General features: G+C 29.2%; 1 protein-coding gene across 1 annotated transcript in view; it reads right to left on the bottom strand.

Annotated features, from left to right (window-relative positions):
* Positions 1-1,329: 1,329 nt before the first annotated feature.
* LOC106678410 (T-cell immunomodulatory protein) overlaps positions 1,330-13,316 on the bottom strand; it is a 44,547-nt gene continuing 32,560 nt past the window's right edge. The window contains exons 8-11 of the mRNA XM_067049339.1: positions 9,938-10,115; positions 9,246-9,501; positions 7,471-7,614; positions 1,330-1,559 (exon numbers count right to left, since the gene is read on the bottom strand). Of these exons, the coding sequence (XP_066905440.1) occupies positions 1,483-1,559; positions 7,471-7,614; positions 9,246-9,501; positions 9,938-10,115 (655 nt within the window). The 3' untranslated portion in view covers positions 1,330-1,482. The remainder of the gene's footprint in view (positions 1,560-7,470; positions 7,615-9,245; positions 9,502-9,937; positions 10,116-13,316) is intronic.

The following is a 13,316-nucleotide window of genomic DNA, read 5'->3' as shown; positions in this document are numbered from 1 at the left end:
ATTTTGATCTTAGTCATTATATTATATAATTTTTTCTTTTACGTATTTCTCATTATATTAATTTCAGAAATTTTCATTATTTACACAGGACGTTCTTTGATTCTTAATTTTGTTTTTTCCATTTTCTTGTAATTTTGATGTTTGTTATGTCGTATAAATTCTTACAATTCCAATATTATGTAATATATTTACCTTTTCATATTAATACTTGCTGCCTTCTTGATTTCTTGTTATTTTTCATTATATTATTTTTAGCCCTGATGAAGGCCTCAAATTTAGGTTGAAAATTATTTATTATTACTCCATTGATCGCTCCCCAAACATTTTCTCGTAATAGAACATTAGGAAAGGTAAATAATGAGACATTTCTAACATTAATTTCTTAGAAAACATGTATTATCAGGCACTCTTCTTGAACCACTGCTATAGAGATATGCTTCAAGAAACCTTAAGTTGAAGTTTTAATGATTTGACTCCTTTACTTACCATTGGCTTCCAACTGCAACCTGAACAAAAAATAAGTTAAGAAAACTGATTCGCCAGTATCTTGTTTAGTGAAGACTAGGAAGCAAAACTGGACTGATTATCTTCATCCAGTATATCTACTCGATCATGTATGATGTATTAAGAGACTAAAAACACAAAGGGTACTAGTTCATATTCTACACAACATTCCTCCCTGGAAAGGTTCAACTTCATTATATAAAATTATAGTGAACTATACATTCCAGGTAGAGAGTATTCCTCTACAAATTTTCGCAAGTAGTAAATAATAAATTTAATTGCACTCATATTTTTAACTTACATTGAAGGTTCAGGAAAATAGAAAATACGATAAGGATTAGGATAGTTCAATTAGTTACAATTCCTTTGTATTAAGCGTAACAAGCGTTCTATTTTATTATAAGATATTATTTTTTAAAAATAGTATGGATTGGACACAGGAAATATAGAATCTGTAATGAAGTAAAATTTGTATTTCCGAGGTAAAAATAATAATATAAGAGGTTATATTTATTATTTATTGTTTGCATTGTTGAAAATTTGGTTACATTTTTATTATAAATTGAAAAAAAAAAAAAGATAATATTTTTGGCATTTTGTTTATAATAAAAAAAAATTAATGGAAAATACAGATTACTATAATTTTATATTTAAAAACTGAGATACCACTGCAATTTTGTCCAACAAATTGAAAAATAGTCGAACAGAAGCCAAAACATTATAAGCTAGTAAAGGACAAAAATTAAAATACTGATTTATTCTTTGGTAGAAATTTATTTTTTAATTTAAGTACATTATATTGAAGACTATAATATATTTAAATAAAAAAAAAATTTTTTTTTTAATATCAAATTGTACAAAAGTGTGTTTATTCATAAAAACAATGAACTAATTTTTTGTCAAAAATTTTTCAGAAACTTTTTTGATTTCTTTATCAAATTATACAAAAACAATATTATTTACAAAAATTTTAATTAACTAACTCTTTAGCTGGAAGATTTCAGTAAACTTAAAAGTATTATCACAGTAGATACAGCAATTATTCTCATCTGAAACTAAATAAAGAAGGTAATTAAAAAAAAAAATTATAAAATCATTATTAAGAAGAAACAAAAATTATAAATGTACAATTGAGTTCTATTATTCATCTGTTTTTAACTTTATTACTTCTACATTTTTATTCAAGCATGATTCTGTCCAAATCGCTCCCTTGCACAACCATTGGTCAAGAAACAGCAGTTCTTTACTAAGTACTTCACCTCTAACCCTTCATGGGGGGACGCATTTCACCATTTAAGAGACTCTCAACCATGTTATATGTTATATCGTCTTAACACGGTAAAATAAGGAAATATTTCTCCATTTAACATGTTAAACTATAGATCATGAATACCCCTAGTGGTTCAGATTTAATTTTTTATTTGAATTTATTCATAGTTTTGTATTCTTATTTACTTTTATTATGTGTGCTTACTGGAAGTATCAACATTGAATGACTCCATAATTTTAAATGAACTTGTATAATAAATTCAATATTTGTGACATAATTAGAAAAGAGATATATGAGGTATGTAGAGACGATAAAATATCTTATGTTAAGCACAAAAAAAAAACTAATGTATAGTGCATCCAAGATGAGTTTGCCTGTGAGTAAAGGGAGGGGAACATGCGCAGTGGCAAACTTCTCCCGCTAACCCCCACAGAGCTAGGATAGTATGTGTTTTCCCTCCCAAATCTTATACTTTACAGTTCAATATAGTCAGAAGTGGTTGTTGGAGCAGACCTACTCGGTTGACTGGACTACATTTCCTTTCCTCTCCTTGACATACCTCTGCAACTTTACAAATAGAAATTCTTGGTATCAGTTTTTTTAAAATTATTTTTCTTTAATATCACAATATTATAAGTTTACCATGTCAAGTAAACTGAGTAGAGGGAAAACTATATACTCTCAAACCAAACACTAATTATGAACGTATTTAAATTCATGAAAACGGAGGCCGAGAATGGTCCAATCCTCTGTTTCCTCTGTTATGAAAAGGCATAAATTACTGCATTTATTATAAGTTAATCCCATTCAAGGGCCAAATATACTGCATTTTAAAACATTAAAATTAAGAAAATTGTTGCACTAAGCACTTCACAGCAAATTTAAACTTAAAATGGAGACGGTTTTTTTTCTGAACACAATAATTATTAAATTTCAAAAATGACTTTGGAAGATACTGCATTCTTAAATATTTTTCTACAAAGTAAAACAAGAATCAATAAGAAACAGTCTAGGTCAAAGAGAAAGGATAATCTACAGCAAAGAGTAACCTCCTGTATTCTATCCTAACTTAGGAGTCCGAGAATAGGGGGGAAGCATTTTAAGTACCTACCCAATTCCAAGCTGGTTGGGCATTACCAAGTTCCTGGTTGAAGAGGTTTGTTATCCTGTGGAGGGTAGAAGGAGCTAGGATGGGGGTGCAGGAGTTCCCTTCCCACCTAAAGGCAAACTTATCTTAGATGCACTATAACTATTGTATTGTAAATTTTGAATAATATTCCTTTGTTCATGTCAGTATCTATTATATATTTTATACGGAGAGTTGATAGTTGATCGTGGATTATATATGAGAAGATGATTGGGAGTGCGGTCAATGAAAAACACAAGTAACTAAAAACTTATTTATTAGTGCCAACATGTCAGCCAGAATTTCAGACCTTGATCTGGGCCAAGAGCAAAAACAAAATAACTATCATAATGACTAAACATAAGTACAGAATAATAGGAAACATAAGGAAATAACAGATAATATAGGTATATGAGTAGTATTAAAGAAAATGCTTAGTGCATTATAAGAATATTGAAACTGTATATATAACTATATTCAGGGAAGATAGTAATATTACAGAGAAGATTGGAAAAAAAAAAACAATAATAGGGGTATTTATGATCTTTAGTTTAATATGTTAAAGTGTGTTAAATGGAGAAATATTTCCTTCTCTTACCATGTTAAAACGATATGACATATAACATGGTTGAGAGTCTGTTAATATGTCTGCTAAATGAAGAATAACGTCACGTAACAGACCAGCTGAGCTCGTCACAATTTTGTTTGTTGTTGTGTTAACTTACTTGCTCGGAGTTTTTGTTTTGATTGTGTATTAGTATTGTTTTGGATATTTTTAAATCGAATAAAGCAATGGATGACAATGTTAATAGTATAATGACCGTTGTCAATTAGCACTTCTTGATTCTCTTCCTCACAGGTTAGAAGATCAACAAGGCACTCAGTAACCAAACTTTCACACAACTTCTACTTTTCCTTCAATTTAGGCATTTTGTAATAAATTATTTTAATCAAAACTTAGAAGTAAACAGTAACATGAAGGTTTGGAAGGAAAGGTTATAAAACAAGTTGCTCGAAAAATCCGCTAGGAGCTCTTACGCATTTAACATGACTTTAAATAGGACTGCTCACAATCCTATTCTAATAATAGTTAACATGGTAAAAAAAATTACATTTAACACAACATAATGAATGAATAGCCTTAATATAGATATGAAAATCAACTAAATAAATACATGTAAAAATTTTGAAATTATTTAAAATTAAAATAATATAAAAAATATAAAGAAAAACATATATGTGATCAATCAAATAAATAAGTTGAATAACAAAATTAAAGAGGTAAATATAAAGTTATATAGGCTAAGAGAAGTAAGTAATATAAATAACAGTAATTAGATGTGATCAACATAATCAACCATGGATACGATATTTATTTATGAATGGTTCATTCATGAATAAGCCGTATCCATGGCAATCTTAGCTATTAGTTTCAACTATAGCAAATTTTTCTCCATCTCTGGTTTGAATATTCTTATAATATTACACTATACATTTTCTGTAATACTACTTATATACCTATATTATCTGTTATATTCCTAAACTTTTTATCATAATAATTACATTGAATTTTATTTTAATATTTCCTTCAGTTAACCAGACAAAGTTAAAGTAATAAACTCGCTTTTATGGGCACTTAAGTTATATTATCATTTTCCGGATGGATTGATGTTTATGATTATTACTTCATTCCTATAGGTTGTAGCATAATAACTTGATACTCAAAGCTTCCACAATAAACACTTATTTTTAAGACAAACAGAATTTTTCAAATTGATGAGTAATTTCAAAAATAAAAATGTTCAAACAAACACTTGAGTTTAATGGATTAGCCTGGATAAGATAAACTGGCAGATTAAGAGGAATAAAATTATATGATCATTCATAACCTTAATAGTAGTATTATAAACGAGGGAAGTATTATAGCAATATTGATCAATTTTTTTAAAATTATTTTATGACCCAACTTAATCCTCTAATTTTTAAAAAAGTTTACTAGTAAGCATATTTATACACCTTTGTATAATCATATCTTCAGTTATAAATAGTGGCAATATACACCTCGATAGTTTAAATTTTAAGTGTAGTTAAAAAGTTTTTGCATTTCAAAATTAAGCAGTAACAGTACAATGTTGTAGATATAATTGCAGCAGTAAAAAAAAAAAAAAAAAAACTTAAACAATGCACATAATATGACTAACATCTAACTTAAATAATACAGGATAATCCTAGTAAAGTAGTACTTAATGCATCAAAAAACGTTTTTGAAATAACTAAATCCTCATATAAGGAAATCAAGTATGTTTTATGCTTAATTTGATGATTATTATTTAGTTTAGTTAAAATAATTATATACTTAAGCCATAGATCCTTAATTAACCGTGTTCCCTAATTACATTAGTGTCCATGAAGATAGAACTTAAACAAAAAATATTTTTTTACCATTACAACTTTATTCCTCTCTCAGGGTAACTTTGTTTATGAAGTTAAGAAACATTTTTTCCAAATAATAATTTATTTATTTGTTTATGGGGCAACCCCTGTATAAATAGAGTTAGCCTTTATAGTTCATAATTTAACAATCATTGCACTAATAATTAAATAATAATAAAAAAATCAACACTCTATTTGATTATTATATAAGCTAATAACAAAACAGTATACCTAAATGGTGATTTTTTTTTAATAATTTATTTATTGTTATTTACAACTGTATAAAAATATATACAAGTAAATTTTCTGTAGGTGACATAGTGAAACGATATAAACATGTGGAGAATCTACCCATTGATAGAACTCTAATAACATCTCTAGAGGAGAAGATCTTGAGGCCATTTTCTTTTCAGACGCCTAGCAAGATTATTAGGTAATGAAGAAGAAGCCAGGTTAGAAACAAGTGGATTTGGGTGGTTGGGAAGTTTATCATGGAAGGATTGGTATCTGGTTCTGGCCAAATTGGTAACATATGAGAAATTAAGGTCCTGATGGATGACTCCATTTGTCACAAAGTAAGGAGCATTAAGGATTTTGGATTGTAAGGATTGGATTCGGGAGGAATTTGATGGTATAGTGGAGCCCCAAAGCTCAACTCTGTATGTCCATATAGGCCTTATGATAGTCATGTAGATCAGTCGTTTTGTAATGGATTGGCAGTTAAGACCGTTTTTCTAGTATGGTGAATTAAAAATCATTTATATAAGCTAATAATTTATAAACTAAAAACCAATAATAATCTATAAATTACTAAATCATTATACAAGCTAATATCAAACGGTATACCTAAACTGAATTATTAAACTGTTTCTATTGATTTATTTAACTGTTTTTCAAATAAAAACCAATTTATATTAAATTTTTTACTTTCATTTAGCTATTTATGAAATATATATAGTAAGGGAAAGTATTGTGAACCCGCAAAATTCTGAGTTCTGGTTTTCAACAGAAATTATGAATTCAAATAACCAAGCCTCACAAAATGGTCTGTGTGTAGATACCCAACTCAAAAATGAAAAGTCGTACAAAACTGAATTTACATATTTAAAGCAGGTGTATTGACATGTTTTTGTTTTATATACGTCTCCTGTACATTTTTAACTGTTTATTTTACGTATTTTTTAAATTTTTATTCATACCATTGTTATGTAATTTTTTATTCTATTCATTGTTTAATCAAGTTTATTTTATATTAATACTATTTTATGTCTTCCTTCCTTTTATTTATATATAATTTTCTTATCACTTAATTTTTACATAACATGTATGCTACCTTAATTTACCTTATTGATATAATGTTCTTAGTTGTTTTTTGTATCTTTTTAGCCCTGATGAAGCCCTGCAAAGTGGGGCAAAACTTTGGACATTAAATAGTTAAAAACTATTTGTTCTTTTTTGACCGCAACCCTGACCATCTTCTTATATATATAAGTACTTTTAATTTTGTTTATTTGAAATAATTAAGCAGTTAACTAATTAGAAATGTTGAATGAATAACAGTCTTCCTTGTTTCATATGTATTTCATTTCATTAAATGAAAACAACATTACAGGTTGTCACCTCATCTTCAGGTCTCTGATTAACATCTATATCTAATACAATATGTTACTCCTTATTAGTCTAATTTTGCTAATATCAACATATTATTGTCACTTAGTAAAATTTCTTTAATAGTTAAACTATTAAATTTTATAAATAAGGAGATATAATTCCCTTCCTGAAAGGTTATAACCTTTATAAGATAATCTTTCAAGAAGGGAATTATATCTCCTTTTTTATAAAATTTAATAGTTATTGTCTGGTATTTGACATGAGACCCCAACTACTCCACAGTGTTGCCAACTTTTGAAAAAAAACATCACATTGCATGACAGTCTAACAATACTTTTACTTGGACATGTTTCGCATAACACTTTACAGATAGATGATACTGTAAAAACATAATTTTAATTTAAAGGAATTACTTTGTTAATTTTCCAGTATTAAATATATATTTATATATTAATTATGTATATTGATCCTAATTTTTTATTTTAACAAACAAAATTCATCCTAAAACTGAATCAAAATAAATTACCTGCTCCAGGATGAGCTATAACATCACAGTTGAAACACTTGTAGTAAGCGAGAGGCCCGCATTGGACAAGGCTCAAGCAGCAACGAGGAACTTCATGGCCTGCAGGGCATTTAGATGTGTTTGCTCCAGTGAACGTTGGAATCTGTATTTATGTGTGCTAAGGAAATATTTTAATAAACTTTAAGTATAAATAATTAATTAATGCTTAAAATTAAAGAATATAAATAATCGAGAGATTTGTATGGAAAGTCGTGAGAACAATTATAGGAGAGATCTGGGATCAGAGCCTTAACATATGGAGGAGAAGAACTAACAGTGAACTGCTTGCAGAAACTGGTCAATCACTATCTCACGATAAGAAGGCAAGGAGGTTAAGATGGGCAGGATATGTGGCTCGAAGCAATCCATCAGGAGAGACCTCTACACAACAATGAATGCCAGTATAGTAGACAAGGGACCACGTAGGAGGCCAAAAACTCGTTGGATAGACAGAATCAACAAAGATGCGAAAGAGCTGCATGCAGCAAACTGGAAAGCAGTAGCCCAAGACAGGCAGGCGTGAAGAAGGCTGGTTTGGTGGCCAAAGATCAACAAAGTCAGATTTGGTGTAGAGCTAACCAAAAAAACAAAAACAAAAATCGTAATCCGACAACTTAAGTTCCAAAGGGTTTTATTTGTAAAAACTTTATTATATTTCTTTCAGGATTTTATTTTATACCCTTTATCCACTTCTTTATTCTTTATATAAATTCTTTTTATTACTTTTAAAAGTAATAAAAAAGAAGTATTATTCAGAGCTCAGTGCACTGAAATTTGGATATGCAGAAGGACAGAAAGAAAAAAGTACAATTTTAAAGAAAAAACATTTTTGGAAAACCACACTAATGAAAAATAAAAAAAATTAGCTTTTTAATAAAAAAAAAAAAAAGTGTGATTTATATTCATTTCGGAATATATAAAAATGATTTTTTTAATTTATTTATTTCTTGACATTTACAACTGTATATAAAATACAACAAGCAAATTTGAAGTAAGATCATAATGATATAATACAGCTTGTAGAGAAACTACCCAGTAGTAGAACTCTAAAAACATTTTACAATATAAGGTCATGAGGTCATCTTCTTTTCAGGTGCCTCTGAGGAATGAAAGAGGAAGCAAGGTTAGAAACTAGTGGGTTAGGGTGGTAAGAGAGTTCATAATGGAAGGAATGATATCAGGTTCGGGCTAGATCGGTTACATAAGGAACATTTAGGTCTTTATGGATGGTATTTTCGATTTAAAATGACATATGTCCACAAATTAATGATAATAATTTGATAATGGGCAGAAGAGACCTAAGCATTGTTCAGAAGTAAAAAAGGAATAAAGAAGTGGATAAAGGTTATAAAATAAAGCCCTGCAAAGAAATATAGTAAAATTTTAATAAACAATCTCATGATATTAAAATTAATATGGATTAAAGTTTAATTATCATTATCAAGTATATTGTATATTGGTAAAATTTAAAAATCTTTAATAACTAATTCATTATTTAACCTTTGGCTGGGGGGTATACAATTTTAAAGGAGGTGATTTGGCCAGAATCAGGTTCGACTGCCTAATTTTTCCCCACTTTGATGCTGGGTGGACCTCATAAACCCACAGGGTAGACTCATGGCTACAGTAACAGTCCTTACAAAGTACTGCACCTCTCACCCTTCATGGGTTGTAGTGGTACAGACAATAATGATAGATTTAAACATTAATAATTAGTTTCATTAAAAAAAGGATATCTTCTCCACATATTTTACACAATTCCTTGTCGCAGTTGATTTTTTCCATATTAAACTCTTCCAATAACGTTGAAGCAGTAGTCGTAGTAAAATTGTACCTAGACTGATATTTTGATATTATGTACTCAAGCCATTTCTTCATTAAATAGAAACTTTTACTTTGAAACTTGGTCATTTTTTCAGAGGTAGCATTTGTGATAATTTTAAAGACGTGGCAGGACATAATGAGTTCCTGAACCTCTTCCTCAATTGATGCCTGAAAATATTACAAAAGAATAAAAATTATTGTGGTTTTATAAAGAAAAATGATAGTAAAGAATGACATTATGAGTTTCAAGTTTTCCACTTTTTGAAAATTAATAACCATTGATTCAATTTTTAATTTTTTATTGCAATCAGGGAATGCTCCCTGATAATACCCTGAAGCAGAAACACACTTGATATATAATTTTTAAAAAAAGTCATTCTATCGAGTAACCATGTACTACAATGGATTGCTAAAACAATAAAGTTTTATTATTGATAGATCAACAAGACCCCAAAAAAATATAAACCTACAACAGTCAAGAAATAAGTTATATATATAAATATGGTGTTGAGGACCAGTAAAGTTTTACACCCCAAAATTAAATTGATTTTATTTGCTCGATAAAATATTATAAAAATTTACTTATCACAGGTAATGTACTTACGAGCTGAGATTGCGTATATTTGGAGTTGTTCAGATCAACTAGTTGTAATAACCTCATAATTGCTAAATTTTTTTTCAGACTTTCTATTTCCATGGTATCTAATTCTTCAATCGAAAGTTCTCCTAACCATCTGCTCACTGAATCCAAACTATCATTGTTGTTTAAAATCAACTCGATCCTATAAATATATATTGTAATATTCAAAAATTATTTAAAGTAAATAAAAAGGAAAATTGATAGTTCTTAACTTATTTTCATATATAAAGTATAGTTGTGAAGATGACAAGGTCAAATAAAAAAATTAAATAATTAAATAAATATGAGAATTTTTATTTTTAATTATATATAATATTATAAAGGGGCAGCGGTAGCAGCGTGGTAACGTGCCAGTCTACCAACCCAAAGGTTGTCAGAAATACATCGTGCGAGGACTTAGACCTCCATAGTCTGTTGCCCATTTAATAATAATAATAATAATATTATAGACTCTCAATCTCAGGGCTGGTTTCTAGGCAATCAGAACTGTCAGCTTGTTTATTAACTACCTTTACAAATATACTTAAAATTCTATTTTCTACAACACTAACCAATTTATACAATCTTCTTTTAATAATGGATGGTTTTCTTTGTCTTCTTTCTCAACAAACTAACACTTACTGTAAACAATCTTTCAACAAACAAACACTGACTGTTAACATAGCATTTGTCCTCTAGAAGTTTTCACTCATCTCATTTACTGGCGATCCAAAACGAGAGTAACTTATTCTTCTTGGGTGACTCTTCGATGTCCTCTTTTTCCAGATGTCTACCTTTGAGGTAGACAAAAGATAATGGGGACCTCCTGCATCCAGGAAACATCATTTTCTTTCCGTGCCTAAGCAACAAATGATCAAAAACCAAGTTTTTTTCCTTCCTCTTCTTAGGTATTTGTTCTCAACATTGATTGTAGCATTACAGTTTTGAGTTTTTTTCTTATAATTCCTTATTCCTAAAGTTACTTATTCTTAATTTCAATTTTTTCTTAAATTTACTGTAACTATAATTATGATGGGAAGTTACATAAAGTTTTTAAAAATGAATGGAATATGGTCCGGGTGCGGTAAAAAAAAAAACTCAAATAGTAGAATTATACTATTTTATTGAGCCAACGTTTCGCCCCACATTGCAGGGCTTTGTCAGGGCAATTTGTGAATTGCACTTTATTTTTGACTGCCGTCAAAACAGCCCTGACAAAACCCTGCAACGTGGGGCGAAACATTGGCTCAATAAAATAGTATAATTCTACTATTTGAGTTTTTTTTTTTACCGCACCCGGACCATATTCCATTCATCTATACACACGGTCAATCAACAATCTTCCAGTTTTTAAAAATATTTGAATCTGTTCAACATGGCCGCGATTCAACGGATTTTTGGAAGTACACGTGCCGCCATCTTCTTTGTTTTGAATAACGTATTTATTATAGACAATGAAAATTGGTTAACTTCCTTGTAGGTTTAATATTACAAATAAACAATATAGAAATGACACATAACACAAAGCATACTAAAATCATTTATATATATAAAAATAACTATTTACTCATAAAAGGGGATATTACAATATAAAGGATAGAAATATCAGCATACTAACGATTGTCAAAATAGAATTAATGTAAAAGAAAACATAAAATTTCTGTGCTCGGTATTAATAATTATTCTTTTAATTTATATTTTGTAATCTAATATATAAAAATTAATATATGTTTGTTGGTACTTCTTGCACTACCGTACCGTTCATCCGATTGTCATGGGGATCTTTGCTAAATGTTCAGGATTTTCACAGAAAGAATATAGTCTGGCCTGATTTTTTTAATAAAAATAAAAAATGTTACCCAAAATTAAGCATTTTTGGCGCATAGCTCAAAAAGTATACATTTTTTTCATTGTTATTATATGATAATCGATTTTTCTCGTTCTGAAGAATAAGAAAAAATATTACTGATTCTATTAAATGATTTTTATTTACTAAACAGTAAAAAAAAAAAAATGAGGATTTCAGTAAAGTAGGTCAACAACATTTTTTTAAGGAAAAAGGAAATCATATTCGTTTTTGGAGTCATCTCAAACCCTCAAATACCATTTTTCAAAGAAATTGAAAATTAGACAATTTTCACATTGATTTATTTGGTGGATTTTTTTTATTCTGGTGGCAATTGTTCATATAATCGTTCATAACTTCTCTCCATTTTATCCAATTCCTACATTAGTACAACTATTGGAAAACTGAATGTCTTCTCTTTTAACCAACATTAACAAAATTTAGATTTAATGTTGTTCAGGCAAGAGACTGAACCTAAAAGATTTTAAGTTTAAATGGGGACACATATGTTTAAATAACAAATGGTGCCATCTAGGAAAACAAGGGCAACCAGCCCTGGTAGGGATAATCCCTTGAAAGTTAAAACCTGCGGATGCCACCAAGAACCGATCCCACTCTGTTACCAGCGCTAGGCAAAGGATGTCTATGTAACCAGGACGAGTGTGGCAATGGGGGCACCCAGCACGGAGGCCGGCCCATCTCAACAAGCCGAACAGGTGACATATGTCCATCTTGTATTCCTGCCGCTCATCTCAAGTAAGCATCTTACATCATAGTTCATTAATCATTATCAACATCTCATCGCAGCAATAGGACCCATAAATCAAAATTAATTTTATATAAAAGAAGATGGTCAGGATTGCGGTTAAAAGAGAAACAAAAATAGTTTACAACTATTTATTTTCCTAATAGTTTAAAATAGTTTACAACTATATTTTCCTTTATATGTGTCCCCATTCTACAACAATTAATTTTAACATACTAACAGTATTATATATATATTTTGGCTTACCCATTTCTCCAGATTCCAGCTACTATGTTTTATCCTTAATATATATTATTTTATTTTATCAATAATTATGTTTTCTTTATAACTAAATCCAAATTAAATTTATTTTCTATTATTCAATACCAATTTTCAGTTAAGGCAATGCCTGGGAGCAATTCCCCATTAGGGATTGTCAGGGAGCAAGTCCCCTGACACCGTATATCACTTAATTATTTTTATCAAATTGTTAAGCTCTGAAAATTAAACGATCACCCGGGAAAGCGGAACCAGGCCTAATTTATTACTGGCTGACAGTTAAGTTCATTTTTGAACACCCACTGCTGCTACAAATGTCCTTATAATGGCAAAATATGGCTTTTAAATAAAGAAAATCTTTTCAAAAGTTTTATTTTATACCTGTGGTTCTAATTTACTTAATTATATTGCCCTTTATATAAGCCACAGCCATGTTTGGTTGAGTCATGTTGAAGTTAATTCTATTTTAATGATTTTTCAAAAAGAAATCCAAA

This window comes from Halyomorpha halys, unplaced genomic scaffold (assembly GCF_000696795.3).
Source record: "Halyomorpha halys isolate HHAL.00 unplaced genomic scaffold, Hhal_1.1 Scaffold141.1, whole genome shotgun sequence".
Classification (NCBI taxonomy): domain Eukaryota; kingdom Metazoa; phylum Arthropoda; class Insecta; order Hemiptera; family Pentatomidae; genus Halyomorpha; species Halyomorpha halys.
The sequence above is the reverse complement of the archived record's forward strand: the minus strand, read 5'-3'. Positions and strand labels throughout refer to the sequence as shown.